The sequence below is a fragment of the Dipteris shenzhenensis genome, chromosome 31 (genome assembly GCF_047967505.1).
Source record: "Dipteris shenzhenensis isolate YYH24624 ecotype China chromosome 31, Dip_SZ_1.0, whole genome shotgun sequence".
Classification (NCBI taxonomy): Eukaryota; Viridiplantae; Streptophyta; class Polypodiopsida; order Gleicheniales; family Dipteridaceae; genus Dipteris; species Dipteris shenzhenensis.
Genome location: NC_141626.1, coordinates 45109603 through 45125527, shown reverse-complemented (window position 1 = coordinate 45125527; position 15925 = coordinate 45109603). Strand labels below are relative to the sequence as shown.

Sequence of the window (15925 nt, the reverse complement as noted above, 5' to 3'; positions counted from 1 at the left end):
TGGAGCAAAGGGGGTGAGAAAAGAGGTCATGGAGATGGAGGGGGGGAGGGGGTGGTGGAGATGGAGGGGGGGAGGGGGTGGTGGAGATGGAGGAGGGGGGGTGGTGGAGATGGAGGAGGGGGGGAAGAATGGAGGGAAGGGAAAAAAAGGGGGGGGGGAAATGGAGGGGATGGTGGTGGAGGGGGGAATGGTGGACGGGGAGGGGAAAAAGAAAAAGGAGAGAAAAAAAAAACTTGATGGACGAAAAACTTTGACGCAAATCCAAAGGGAGGAAGAGGTGGTCACTTGAACGATCTCCAAGTCTTTCTCAATGTAACGGGATTGTTAAGGACTAATGGACGGTGGGTGGATGGCTAGGTTATTGCTGCGAGATGGGCTCGAAGTAACTTACCATGTGAGGATGGGAGTAGGGTGGTGGTTGATGGAGAGGGAGGAGTGTCTTGCATAGGGCTCGGAACGAGGAAGAGGATGGAGGCAAGATGTGAAAGATGAAGAATGAGGGGGTGGAGTGGGTTTTTATAAGAAATGGGTTTAGGTTTAGGGTTAAACCCTAAACTCTTCTTGAGTCGTAACTTTTTATGCTTAGCTCGGTTTGCTCTTCTGTAAAAAGGTGAAATGACCAAAATTGCAAGCTCTACGCATTCGTGTCCACTACCTAGCCTGATTGGTTATCAAGTGCCTTCTTTTTAAGAAATAAAGAAAATTTCTTAAGGTAGTAACCCAAGGTTGATGCTTGGGGTTGATATGTTTGGCTAGAAATGGAAAAAATTTTACTATCCTTGCCCTTGAGTGTTATGTTCATGAAAGTTCGAAGTAGTTTGTTTTTAACACATATTTGCGTATGTTTACTCGTTACTTGAGACCCTAGTCTCCCTGGCAGCGATGCCAAATGTTCGTTCTTTCCTATAGCTTCCATAGGAAGAGCGGGGTATTCTTAGTATGCAGGGTTCTGAGGCTTTTTGTCACCTACAGATATATTAGGGTTGTCATTTGTAGTATACGTGTAGCTTAGGACCTTGAGTTGTGTTCATGTGAGAGACGTAGGCTTAAGTGTGGTAAGTAAACATAGTGCATGCATGTGTAAAAGGAACATGTATCGTCATGATTGAGGTAATGAAGGCTTTCGACTTCATTGGGGATTGCAAGGTTTAGGAGGAGGTTCCAGGGTTTAGAAGAGGTTCCAGGTTTAGAAGGAGTTCTAAGGTTTAGAAGGAGGTTCCAAGGTTTAGAGAGAGGTTTCAGAGTTTAGAAGGAGGTTTCAGAGTTTAGAAGAGGTTCCAAGGTTTAGAAGAGGTTCCAAGGTCTAATGTAAAGTACATGGTGAAGAACTCGTCTCCCTTATAGATCATGGAGGTTAAGGGTTGAGGAACTAAGGATTTTGGGGGAGCATAGGAGTAGGAGGGGAAGAAGGTGTAAGAGCATGGGGCAAAGAAGAGAGAGGAGAGAGGAGGAGGAGGAGGAGGGAGGAGGAGGAGGAAGAGGGAGGAGGGAGAGGATGGGTTATAAGGTTGGAGGAGAGGGGGGGAGGAGTTACAAGGTTAGGACATGCTTTTGGACGTGGAGTGTAAGGAAGCATGGACACTTGAGACAATTGCTTGGAATACCAAAGTAGAACTCAACACAATGCCCCAAAGAGTGTGGGCTTCATTCCATTATGGAGTATTTATACAAGTTGGAGAGCTTCTCTCTGCATGTAGGAATTGTAAGACATTCTCTCTCTACATGTAGAACTTGCATATGGAAGTTGCATGTAGGAGTTGCATGTAGAACTCGCATGTAGGAGTTGCATGTAGAACTCGCATGTAGAACTCGCATATAGGAGTTGCATGTAGGAGTTGCATATAGAACTCGCATGTGGAACTCGCATGTAGGAGTTGCATGTAGAACTCGCATGTAGAACTCGCATGTGGAACTCGCATGTAGAACATGCAAGTTGGATTTCTAAGAGGGATTATTTCTAGCCTTATGCAAGTACAAGTGGAGTTTTGCTGCTACTCTACACACACATTCTGCTCTACCTAAGTCCATGTTGGCATAGAGACAACACAAGCTTTACTTCTTCTTCTATCGATAAGCTATAAGGATGCAATCTTACCCCCCACTTGAGTGCTAGGGTTAAAAGCTTGGAAAGGATTTTGAGGGCTCAAGAATCAAGGTTGATAGATTGATAAACTCAAGTCAATAGATAGAATGAGAGCACCTTCATGAGTCATTTTCATAAGGAATGACTCAATGTGTATGGGGGAGAATCAAGATGAAGAGAAGTGGTAAGGCAGCTTAGATGGCAAGGAGGTCACCCTGTCCGAGTGGTTGGAGTCCCCATGGGGATGTTCGAGCTTAGGGCTGTGTTGAACCCTTTTCTTGTGTGAGAGAGTTTTGGGTGTTTGAAAGTCTTGCATAAAATGTGCATCTATCAAATTTGGTAACCTTTTAGAAGTGGAAGAGTTTATATTATATATACACACACGAGGCTGTGTACGTAAAGTGAACTGGCTGGAATTGGTGGCGTATGCAGGTATCCATGGGCTGATGGGGCAGTTAGCGTGGGCTCTCGGACAAAGCTCTCAGCTTTTGTTGCAGTGCAACCGATTCGACGATTCAGAGCAAGGATTGAGAATATAGGACCCCCGAAGCGTGTATCGCGAGTCACGCAGAATGCTTATTTTGAGATTGAGATAGAGAACGATGGCGTGTTCATCTAAAGTAACAGTTGACCCAGTTGTCAGTTGAGAGGACGAATTTTGGAGACAGGAAGAAGGGTCTCCAACGAGAGCAAAGAGTGGCTGCTATCGCCTGTGTTACGTCCCTGCCGATAGCTAAACAATCCGCTTATGGGCAATCTCTCTCTGTTGGATGATGCTTGGGACAAGCCCCATGTGCCTGATCCCTTGTGAGGTGTTGCGGAAGTTGTGCCTTGCGTGCGGAAATGGGCAGCGTGGAGAATGAATCCACATCCATTGTCGAGCTAAACGTTGGTAAGTTGTGGGGTGTGCCGACAGTTTGAGTCGAATTACTTGACATAGCTAGATTGTTTGCTCCTTTTTAACATGTTGATGGACGTTAGTTGGACCGATGAACATACACGTCCCGCGCGCGTAGACACCAATATCTCTCCTTTTTTCTCTGCTAGTCGACTAGCTGATAACTTTTTTTGGTGGGAATTCTGCAGAAGCGCACAAAGCCGACAGTATGTATGACGAGTGACGCTGGGGCGTTGTCATCTAGCTTTGTTCTTACTGAGACTTCTTCAATATCAAATGAGATGTAAATTTGGAAGGGAGTTTCTTATGAGACGTTATCGTAGCATAGCAAAACTGTGACTATTGACTCTAGCTTTAGCCTCTAAGCCGCTCAGCCTTCTGATTGGAGCTTGGTTATCAACTTTCTATAACTATTAAGGGAGTACTCATGAGTACTTGTGCTCCCTGGTTTGTTTCAAAAGTTGATTTTCAGTAAAGAACTTGCAAATGATGGAATTTCTCACATCAAGACTCATTTGTCAAACCTTGATACCTTGAAAGCTGAACAAATCACAATATTTTATATGCTCAGCTGCACGCTCCAAAACTGTTATAGCTTAGTTAGGAACTTGGTACAGGCAGCAAACCTGCCAGGGTCATCTGGGTTAGCTTTGGCCAGCCTTGGAGTGTGAAAAGGGCCGGGGGGGGAGGAAATCGTCAGAGTACTCCAATAAGATCTAGCAACGGCTGGTGGCAGAGTGTTGTAGATGATACACCTTGTCAGTGTCTGGGTTTGCGTAGATCAGTTCAGTAGGCGTATGGTCCCTCATATGAGGAGTGCCAGGGGGATCTGTTTAAAGAGGATTTGTCATTATTATAGGACAATTTTTTGCCTTCATAAGGGCATAGTTTTGGGTTCTTGAAGGCCCACCTCATTCGTACTAGTGTGTCTAAGTCCAGCTTGGGGCCAATTTAATTGCCAGAGGTGCTGTGTAACCTGCTAGGTTAAAAAAAGAAAGAAAGAGAAAAGAACTTTCTATTAATGCTGGAAAAACCAACCATACAAATCAGCAGTCCCAGAGGTAACCTGGTAGCCGTTGGGCCCAGTGAGAACTGATGTAACAATCTAATGGTTGGGCTCATGGAGGCTGAGGGGTCCAACCAGCCGAGGTGCTGTGGGCTGGGCTGGCTTGGCGAGGGCTGATCCCAATGATAGGATGAAGCATTCTCCCCCCTTAAATTAGATTTATGTTCTCATAAATCAAGGTGGGAAACCACACTTAAGAGATGTAATATTCAGCCTCTAAAGATTCTCTCCAACGGAATTGATTCCTAAAGTAGTATCTGACGACTAGGGAATCTCTCCACCGACCGAAGATTACCCATAATAGGAGTTGGTAAGTATGTATGAATTTTGGATATCACTTATGTTGATGGTTGTTCTTAACATAATGATTGAGTACATTCCATATTGGGAATGTGGACGTTAACAAGTGGTTGGATATTTCATGTTGATAACATGGAAAATGATTAGAACTATCCAGGATGGCTCACCTGCTTTTAGGTACGTGCTCGAAATAATGATAATAAAAATTTGCTTGTGTCAGCATTAGCATTTCTTGTGTTTTTGATATTTAACTTCTCTCTCTTTCTCTCCCCTTTGTTTCCCTTATTTTCTGCTGCATTTCTTCCTTTTTGCTATCAAAGTTTTTGTTGTTTGGGTCGGGATTTGATACCCGAAACCTACATGGCAGCTTTGTGAGAGTGCAGCGGAATCTAGACAGAGCACAAACACTGCAAACTGAAATCCAAGAAAAAGAGAGAGAGTCTGCACAAGAGATCTGGGGAAATGCCTCAACTAAATGATGGTACAACAAGAGGGGAGGAGCCTTATTTATAGGAGCCAACCTGGACAACCCAGGGCCAACCCAAGGTCGGTTGTAACCCAACCTGCTGGTTGGGTCACCGACCTGGCAGGGGGCCTGGTCTGTTGGAGATGGAAGTAAGAATCACTCAATCCCCACACACGCAGTGGATAACGTTCAACTCTGCTCAACACAATGATCTCACTGATATAACCTCACTAAGCAGCAAATAGAATAGAGAGCAAAAACTCAGACTTTATTCATCCACAGGATGTGGGCAAAACAAGCCCAAGGTGAGCACAATCATCCAGCAAAGGGGCTGAGAAATTCTTGATCACCACTCCTATATGGTGCACTGCCTGCTGGAGAGGCAGTACTTGAGGAGAGTGAGGGGGGAAGGGGGGTTATATATAGGGGGCAGGCAGCCCCCTGAACTGGCTGACCCCCTGGTCGGTTCTCTAGGGCCTTGGCTGGCCGACCAGCCAGGTCTGACGGACCCCTTTGGGCAGCCTATAAATAGGGGTTGCCGGGTTCTGCCCCTTGTTGCTGCTGCGCCTACAGCCGGCCCAGGCCCAGGTGGCCCTGGTACACAGCCCATACTGCCCTCCTTCAGCCCACATAGCTCCCTCCAATATCCCTCCCCCTCACAGTCAGATGCTCCCCCATGCCCTCCTCATAAGGGGGCTCACAGGCTCACAGGCGGGGACATTCACTTCGAACATGATTGGCCCCCAAGCAAGGCACCTAGGTGGTGCCTACATGGTGCCCAGTTGGCGGCACCAAACATTCTGATAATTGAGTTGAAGATGTTGAGGATGTTGGCTTTAAGGTATCGCTAAACACATAAATCTTACTGGTCTGCCATGGACATAATGAACATTTCTGATTTCAATTTTGTTTTGTGTTGGAGTAAAACATTGTAACATACAAGAGATGCTGTATCTTGTAGAGGTACACGCATGCACATCTCACATCTCTTTAAATGCTCTTGTTTCAAAACTTGTAAATTTCATGAAATGCTTTAAAATACCTAGTGAAAATGGAGGAGACTTATGCTTTTGGCATGCTTTTATATGTTGAATGACCTATTATACTATAACTGTACCATTATAAATAATTTATCAATCTAGCTGGATTATGTAATGTACTATTATGCAACGAGTTCTTATAATTTTTCGATTTGACCAAACTCTAGTGAGTAATGTTGGTGTTTATTTTTAAATTGTTATAGCTGATTCTTGGTGTTCATCTCTGAATTTCTTATTGCTTGGTTTATAATGTAGTGGTACTTAGAATTGTGATTTGGTTGAAGGAGTGATCCTTTGTTACTGCTAGTACAGGAGGTATGTTCTTTGCAACAACTGTTGATACATTAACGCAACGAGATACGAGCTCAATGCTGGCCGCAATGTTTAGTGGTCGGCATCGCCTTCATAAGGACTCAAAGGTCTTACACTCATGTTCCCATTATTAATTTGCATTGTGAACATAATGTATATTTTTCGTAATTCCATATCCCATGTCCAACGAGTTCAAGCAATATTATGGTCGGTTAGCTCTAGTTTCATCACAGAGGGTATATTATATTAAAATTTATAGCCTCTTGTTTATAATGCAAAATTTAGAAGAGCCTCATCAATGGTTTTTGTGTTTTGAAAAAGCATGGACGCATGCACAATGTGTTTTTCTTTCTTTATAGTGGGGTGCATTTCATGATGTATTCAGATTTTGGTCTCGTAGGTCATTGCGTTCTGTAGACGTTACTAAAGCTTATTCTCTCTCTTTCTCTCTCTCTCTCTCTCTCTCTCTCTCTAACTAAGACAGAGTGGTCCCATGTCTTGAGACTATAGGTTCCAATTCTCGCTTGGATGATCCGTAGCAAGGCATTGGTCACGCATCATATTTTGCAAACAAAGTTTGGGGCTACCCCTCTACAGCTTGATGCATCCTTCTAGGTAGTCACATACCTTCATAGAGTGAGGGACTTCGGCAGCACTGTATACTGGATAACGCAGGCTACCGTGGCTGGCCTTGATCTCATCTTGTGCCCCCTCTACAGCTTGATGCATCCTTCTAGGTGGTCACATACCTTCATAGAGTGAGGGACTTCGGCAGCACTATATACCGGATAACGCAAGCTACCGTGGTTGGGTCTTGATCTCGTCTATGGCACTAGAGGTAGAGGGAGATCAAAGGAGTTGGTACGCTTAGATACCGAGATAGTTTGCAGTCTTGGGACTTCGGATGGGTAGACTACCACTGTTTCATTATAACCTTGAAATCCCATCCAATTCAGTCACCTATCACGAGGTAAAGCGGGTCATCAAAGAGGACTTTGTATAGCTCCACATGTACATCTGACTAGCATCCCATGAGCTTTTGGTAAAACTCAGCTTCTAGAGAGAGCATTGTTTGTGGATCTTAGAGGAGGAATTTACTAATCCCCCTAGCTATATTCGGATCCATCTCCCTAGCTATACTACATTGTAGTCTCTGTAGGCCAGGGCAAGCAATTGAAGCTGAAGAAATGAGGCAATGGAAGCAAAAACGAGCTGCTGTAATGAATTGCTGCAATAGCCAAAAGAGTACAAAGTACACTCTATATGATGAAACCCTAGGACAAGGTGTCCTAGTTGGACTGAGTGTCCTAACTGGTACATCTACTAACTGTAGCAAGTGTCCTAACTGCTTGTAACTAGGCCTACAAGGCACATACCAAGGAATGGATGGATAGCCCATAGATATAATATAGAGTGGCCTACAAATCCCCCTCCATGCTCCTGGACACATCTCAGAATACCTGAAGAACTAATGTCATGGTTGCACATGTTCATCTTGAAGGGATATAGCAACCTATAACTTTAGAGAGCATAACAGATCAAGTCACAAAAGGTACTAAGCTCAAAGCTTGCTAGAAAGCTTCAAACTAGGTCGAGGAAGAGCCTTCGTAAAAAGATTTGCCAAGTTGTCTTTAGTGGGAACATAAGACAACTGAATATCACCTGTTGATAATCTTTTTCTGACATCGTGATAGTGAACCTCAATATACTTTGTGCGGGCATGGAACATTGGATTCCATGCAATAGCCAAAGCACTCTGACTATCAGTGAAGATGACGGTAGATAGTCTGATATACATGAAGATCTCCAAGCAACTTCCGCAGCCAAACACACTTCACTATAGCTGTAAAAGCTGCTATGTACTTAGCCTCACAGCTAGAAGTAGCAATTGTAGTCTGCTTCTTGCTGAACCAAGAGATGCATGAAGTACCAAGCACTATGTGACACGTGTGTCAGAACAGCTGGCCCAATCACTATCAGTGAATCCATGCATAACAAGTGAAGAATTGGCCTCATAGAGAAGGCTCAAATGCTAAGTGCCTTTGAGGTACCTGAAGACACGCTTCACAGCCTGCCAATGGTGTATAGAGGGGCTGTGCATATATCTTCTCAACTCTGAGACAGCATACTGAAGATTGGGTCTGGTATGGCATAAATAAATCAAACAACCAACTGCCTGCTGATAGAGAGTGACATCACTCCATCCTCAGATGAGAAGTAAAAACCAGGCTCTAATGGTGTGGATATTGGCTTGCAATCCACTGAATCATCAGCTTTTCGTTTAATCTTGTATCCCACTTAGCCTTAATGGCATTCTTGCTAGAAGGCAGGTCACACAACTCCCAAGTGTTATTCTGATTGGTAGAATCCAATTCAGCTTGAATAGCCTACAACCAACATTCATGTTCAAAGGCATCCTTATGGCATAATGGCTCTTCATTGCATGCTGTAGCAACCAATGCAGAAGCAACCAAATTGGCATGTTCTTTCCGGACAGCTGCTCTAGTACGGGCTGCCAGAGAGGCCACAACGGGTTGCTTCATGCTCAACCAAGATGTGCATGAGCTGCCAAGAAAGAAACAGCTTCCACTTGTGGCCTGCCTATCATCATAGTGACCAGCCCAGTCTGAATGGTGGAATCCATGAAACTGAAAGTCAACCCCTAGCATAGAAGAATCCAAGATGTTGGGTGTCCTACTGAAAATGTGCCTAACTGCATACCAGAGTGTGGTCTTAGGGCATTGTATATATGCTCACCTGCAACACCCCTAACTGAATGTCAAGATGTGTGTTGCATATGCAGCTTCGCTGTATAGACAGACATTGCAAGATTCACAGCCATCATACATTGACAGCTTAAGCCCAGGTTCAAATACAGTTGAAATGGGCTTACAATTCTGCATTCTGAACCTGTGTAGCAGCCTGGTATATCCTTGGACTATTTCACCCTCTTTTGACTGCATAAACTGAATTCCGAAGTAATAATGCAACAGTCATCTCAAATGAGGCTTCAAGATCAGCCTTGAATTCTGCAATTCTGTCCTCATTGGTAGCATATCATCCACAGAAAGGATGAATATGAACAAATCCCCTTTGTCTTTCTGGACACAAAGAGTGCCTCTTGTGAAGCTGAGTACAGGGCAGCCTTCACAAAAGCAGTTGAGTGTGTATGAGAGATTGGTGGGGAAGTTTGCAGTCACCCACTCCTATCCTCACTGACAGTGAGAGTGCTATTGCAGTATCAAGGAATCTTGTGTTGCATTCTTGAACGAAACACATTTAGATACGCTAGCACTATGTCAGAGAGCGACTACATGCAAGAGAATTGGAAAACTGTGCAATATATGACCATGTCTATGTCGTTATCTTAGCTCGTGCTAGGAGTTCAGCCTTTGAAAGGTCACCTCCCCATCTGTAAGCCCCCATATGAGGAGAGCATGGGGGAGGGAGACCTAGGGCATGTGCCCAAAAGAAAAGAGAGGGAGGGGGCCGCCACATGGGCAGCACCTCACAGCCAAGAGAGAAGAGATGGCTGCCACATGGACAGCAGCAAGGCTGTCATGTGGGCAGCACTGCTCAATACATACCTGGACATGGCACCACATGGCGGATGACATCAGCCACTGTACGGATCAGTACAGGCTGCTGCAGGGCAGTGTACAGCAGGTGGCGGGGCAGCACAAGAGCCTGGCAGAGGCACAGAAGATGGTGGGACAGGCAAGGACCTGTACGGACAGGTATGGTCCCTATGCGGCAGCATGGTGGGTGTCTACCGGCAGGGACTCCACCTGCAAGCAGAGCTGGCACATGGCACAGCATAGCAGGAGCAGAGGCGTGCCTTGTGGGCAGGATTGCGACCTGTAGCAGGCCTGGAAGAGGGCGGGACCTATGGGCTGGGACACCGCATTGGAAGGGGCCAGCAAAGGGCCCTAATGGGGCGGGTTGGGCTGAGCCAACCAGGTTGGTTGGGCGACCGGCAAAGCTGGGTGTATGTGCCACCGCTCGTCCCCCCTCATCCCATTGAATTATTGTCGGACCAGTCGGCCCAGTTAGGGCTGGCTGGTCGGTCCATTTGAAAGGGTCCATTTGAAAGGGCCTTGTGCCCTATAAAAGGAGAGGCCCCTTGGCCTTATTAACAATCTTCTGGAGTAGCAAAAGCAGGAGCAAGTAGGAGCAGCAGACACCAGCACACTTGGAGCCTATCTTGCAGGACCAAGGGAGTTGGAAGGCTGCAGACCTAGCTCAGCAAGGTGCTGCCCACGTAGGCTGATTCACAGGCAGTAAGGTGGAGAAGAACACTCTGGATAGAGAGTCTACATACGCTTGAGGTGGAGCACGCGGGCTTAGAGATCTAGAAGTGCTTGACATCTAGTAGGAGAACCTTTTGGTATTGTATCCTGTCCTACTTTGTGCAACCGCGAATCCAGTCCGCATGCTCCAAGAAGATCAAGGTGATTGCAAGCAATCCAACTTGCAAAGTTTATGGACCTCTTTTGGCAAGATATACTTTGCAAATGAATTTCTCTTCTAGTACAGCTAGACATATAGGAGGTGTGGGAGGAGATTTGTAGTACTTCTCTCGTGATACTGAAACGTCCTTGGATAAATGAGAATGGTACTTGTCTCATCATATGGAAAGTGTAGGATCAATTGAGAGAGAGAGAGTGCAGGTAGAAAACCGTTGCACAAGTCTTTGCCGTCACGTCAAACTTGGATAATCAAAAACAAAGGAGGACAAGGTACAAGTACCTAGACCTAGGACGAAGTGTCCTAGGTGTCACATAGGACTAAGTGTCCTATGTGGCATAAAAGGCACACAATAAACTAAGTGCCTATACCAATGCCTACAAGGCACATACTAGGGCCTATAGGGCATCACTAGAACTAGGACAAGATGGCCTACAAACCCCCCTCCATGGTATGGGCTGAAGTATTCAGGAAACGTCTCAGAATACCTGGTATTTTCTGATCATGGTGGCACATGTTCATCCAAAAGGATATAGCCACCTATGAATGTACAAGGTATGTTAGATCATGTAACAAAGGGAATGTGTAAAGCCTGGTGGAAGACTTCGAACCTGGGACAAGGAAGTGCCTTTGTAAACAAATCTGCTATGTTGTCCTCTGTGGGAAGATAGGACAACTCTATGTCTCTTGCTGATTACCGCTCCCGAACATAATGATAGTGAACTTCAATATGCTTGGTACGCGCATGAAACACTGGGTTACGTGCAATGGCCAAAGCACTCTGGCTGTCAGTGTAGACCATAGTGGAGGATATTTGGCGAATACCAAGATCTGTAAGTAATTGTCGAAGCCAGACACACTCTATTGTAGCACTATCCGTGTAAGCATGCATGGTAAGTGAACCCTGATCACCATAGAAGAGGGCTAAATCCTGAGTGCCTCTGAGATATCTGAAGACTCTCTTCACTGCCTACCAATGCCGTGATTTGGGCATGTGCATGAATCTGTTGAGCTGAGATACTGCATACTGTAAGTCAGGTTTAGTGTGACATAAATACATAAGGCATCCAACAGCCTGCTGATAAAGAGTGATATCACACGGTGGGCTCCCATCATGAGCTGAGAATTTGAAGCCAGGGTCCACTGGAGTGGAGATTGGCTTGCAATCCTCGAACTGAAAACGATCAAGGAGTTGTCCAATATACTTGGATTGAGACATCATGATACCCCCCTCAACATGAGCAAACTGAATGCCCAAATAACAATGGAGCTGTCCCATGTCTGACATGTCAAAAATCTGCTGCAAATCAGCCTTGAAAGCTGCAATTTGCTGAGTATCTGGGCCCATGATGAGCATATCATCCACATATAAAATCAGCACTAAAAAATCAGATCCACTCCCACGGACATAAACAGTGGGTTCTATGGGGCTATTCTGAAAACCAAGGGATAGTAAGTGTGCATGAATTTTGGCATACCATGCCCTGGGTGCCTGCTTCAAACCATAAAGGGCTAAGCCGGCATACCTTATTTTCAGAATTAACAACCTCAAAGCCAGGAGGTTGGGTGACATATACTTCTTCCTGCAGATCCCCATGAAGAAAAGCAGTCTTGATGTCAAGTTGGTGCACTTGCCAATGATGATGGGCTGCAATGGCAATGACACATCTAATGGTAGTAATCCTGGATGTGGGAGCAAAGGTCTCCTCAAAGTCAATGCCTTGTTGTTGGGCATACCCTTTTGCAACAAGACGGGCTTTGTATCGATCTATGCTACCATCAAATTTCCTTTTTAATTTGTAGACCCACCGGTTACCAACGGCATGCTTGGCGGGAGGAACATCTACTAATTCCCATGTGTCATTTTTGGCAATGGATTGTAACTCAGCTCTCATTGCATCCATCCACTCTTTGCTGTCAAAAGCATCTTTATGGCACAAGGGCTCTTTATTGCAAGCTGTAGCAAGGAGTGCAAATTCAAGAAAGTGACCATGCATTTGTCTATTCCCTGATCTTGTCCGGGTAGCAAAAGGCTGATCTTGTTTGCTGTCACTCAATGTATCAAGAAGCCATCTGGGAACTTGCCTTTGCTGTCTATTGACAGCTCTTTCTTCAATGACTGCGTCATGAATAGTGGGATCATTTTGGGCTGGAAGAGAAACCTGCAAATCAGCATGGGGTAGTGGTTGATTATTGCTTGGTGGAGGGCCTGCAGGAGGCTCATGTTGCTGGTCAAAGTCCTCTTTTGAGGATGGCAGAGGTAACCAAGATTGAAAGGCATCAAACATGTCAACATCTGGCTTAGCTTTGCAGTCCACAAGAGGAGAAGTTGAATGTTAGCAAAGATTACATCTCTACTGACAATAATCTTCCCAGTATTTGGTTGATATAACCGATACCCTCTGGCTGTAACCAATAAATATGCATTTGATTGCCTTATCATCAAGCTTATGTCTCAGCTGAGATGGTACATGAACATATGCAAGAGACCCAAAAACTCTCATGTGTGAAAGTGAAGGCTTCCTACCTTTCCATGCTTCATAAGGTGTAACAGTCTTCAATGCACGTGTAGGTGATCTATTCAACACATAGTTGGCACACATCACTACATCAAGCCAAAATTTATTGGGCAAAGACTTGGCCTTAAGCATGCATCTGGCCATCTCCATTGTGGACCATTTTTTCCTTTCAGAAACAGGATTCTGCTGAGGAGTGTAAGGAGTAGTGCATGAGTGAATAATGCCCCGTGAAGACAGAAATGCATCAAACTCCTTTGACATATACTCTCCCCCCCTATCTGTGTTGAGGGCGATAAGCTTGCATCTTGATTCATTGTCAATTATATTCAGCCACCTCTGAAAGCATAAGAAAACTTCAGATTTGGCTTTTAAAGGATATATCTAGCAGTATCTTGTGAAATCATCAATGAGAGTCATGAAATACTTATACCCCCCAATGGCATTTGTCCTCATTGGGCCACAGACATCACTCTGTACTAGCTGCAATTTCCTTTGTGAGAGTTTTGGGCAATTCTTTTGAAAAGGAAGCCGATGCATCTTACCCGAAAGAACAACCCTCACACACATGTTTGGAAACTGTGTGAGTTTGAGGTACATCATTTGCCATTTGTTGTGAATGTAGCTTTGCAAGAGCTCTATATTGAGATGACCCATTCTCTCATGCCAAAGATGAGTTTTAGCAAGCTGTGAATCTGAAATTGCAAATGCTTCAATAGAAAGTGCAGCTGAGTGATGATCAAGGTGATAAAGCCCCTTTTGCAGAGTGTTAGGGAGAACGATGGCATTGTCATCACGAAGATCATATACTAGGCATCTGTAGCCATCAAAAATCACTTTGAAACCTGAAGTGGCAATGGCTGAAATTGAAATCAAGTTGACTTCAATTCTAGGCACAAAATGAACATTTGTCAGAGTGACAGGATGGCTTGAAATGGATGTGAGCTGCACATCTCTAATTCCTTTACAGCATATGAAGCATTATTAGCACATGTGACAGTCCCCCCTCGAGGTGCATTAGCTAAAGAGTGAAACAACTGTCTGCAAGATGTGACATGCTTGGAAGCACCACTATCAAAGTACCAGGACTGTGCATCATTAGCAGTAAAGAGTGCATCAGCTTTGGAGGGATCAAATGAGCAATGGACAGCCCATGCCCAATCATCCTGAAGAGCATGTGCATGTGAAGCATCTTCTGGCTCATGGAATTCAATAGCAAGAGAGGCATTAAGTGTCAATCCTGCTTTCTTTTTCTCCAAAGCAATGCGCTTCCTGGATTCTGAAATGTCATGTCCAGGCTTGCGACAATAGTTGCATCTTTTCTTCTTTGACTTATCTCATGGGAGGAATTGCAGCTGCTATGCGCAGATTTTGGCTTGCCCATAGGCTTGGAAGCCTTGCCTCTTCTTGGCTGCTGTGAAGCAAATGCATGATCAGGAATAATGGCTTGTCTATTAGCTCTACTTTGCTCTTCCTGCAAAAGCAAAGTAAGTAGCTGATCAAAAGAATAGTGGTCTGGATTACCCATGGCTACTAATCGAAGGGTTGTAGCAAACCCTTGATATGTATGTGGCAGTCCATTCAATGTGGTACTGACAAGCTGTGAATTTGGCACCACCTCATCAATGTTGGCAAGTTGTTCCATGAGGTCCTTGACCTTTGTCAGGTATGCATCCATAGAGTCACCTTCATTCATGCTGACTTCCTGTAATTGCCTTCTCAAATATGCAACACGTGCCTCATTGCGAATTTGATAGAGAGAAGCCAATTTATCCCAAGCATCCGTTGCTGTCCTGCAAGACCGGATGTGTGGAATAATGATTCTCATGATAAAGCAATACATGAATGTGCATTTGCATCTCTTGCATCCCATCTTAACTGTTCTTGAGTTGGAAGAGCAGTAGCAGGAGTGCTAGAGGATGAGGCATCAGGAGTAGTACCCCCTGCAGAGGGACCAGCAGTAGAGGCAGCCAGTGTGGCATTGGCTGGCCTCAGATCAACCCCAGAAACAATATTCCACAAATGCTTTGCAACAAGAATATGTTTCATGAGATAAGACCACATCGGATAGTTGGTGCCATCCAACTTATCATCTTCACGAAGAACACCAAATAAATCTTGATTGTTTCCAGCCATAGCAAATGTGATACCCTGAAAGAGACTGAAAACCCAAAAGCCTCAAGGCTATCACTGCAAAAAGCTGGTGTCCAAAATGACAGCAAATATCTGCAAATTTCCGACCCAAATCAAAGGGCAAATGCAGATCTAACCCAAATGTGACTGTGGTAGGCAATGTTCACTGCAAAAACAGCAAATCTGGCAAAAGCCCCAAATTTATTGAGGGCAAATAGGCCAAAAAGAGGGCAAATGTAGAAAAGCCCCAAATTTTACTGAAATTTTTGCAAATGTGACCCAATGTATGCGAATTTGACCCAATGTATAGCCTCAAGGCTTTAAACTACAAAAGTATGATTTACTGTCCCAAACACCAGTTGAAATTGAGCTCCCAACAGAAAAGCCGCAAATTTTGTTGACCTGAGTGATGACGTGGCACAATGTGACAGTCCTGAACCTGAAATTAACTGAAAATTTCAAATTTTGGAAGGATTTCAGTTGTCAACCTTGTCCAAAGTATTGTATTGACAAGTTGAAGGTTTAAATGTCAAAAGCCCTAAATTTTATGTTGGAAATTAGGGTTTGACAGTAAAAAACTGTCAAAAAACAGTAAAAGACTGCAAGAAATTTAACACGTGCCAAATGCTGTACCAAATCCCAGA

The 15925-nt window shown here is 44.6% G+C and overlaps 1 protein-coding gene and 1 long non-coding RNA gene across 3 annotated transcripts in view; both read left to right on the top strand.

Moving 5' to 3' along the window:
• Positions 1 to 2196: 2196 nt before the first annotated feature.
• On the top strand, positions 2197 to 2702 carry LOC147881514 (uncharacterized). Its single transcript, XR_015540494.1, has 2 exons — positions 2197 to 2365; positions 2516 to 2702. It is a non-coding gene; the product is annotated as an uncharacterized LOC147881514 (long non-coding RNA).
• Positions 2703 to 2830: 128 nt separating this feature from the next.
• The window catches only part of FIP2 (potassium channel tetramerization domain-containing protein / pentapeptide repeat-containing protein), a 45235-nt gene continuing 32140 nt past the window's right edge, over positions 2831 to 15925 (top strand). For both annotated transcript variants that reach the window (XM_087370220.1, XM_087370219.1), the window contains exons 1-2: positions 2831 to 2975; positions 6166 to 6272. In XM_087370220.1, coding sequence (XP_087226346.1) covers positions 2927 to 2975; positions 6166 to 6272 — 156 coding nt within the window. In that variant the 5' untranslated portion in view covers positions 2831 to 2926. The remainder of the gene's footprint in view (positions 2976 to 6165; positions 6273 to 15925) is intronic.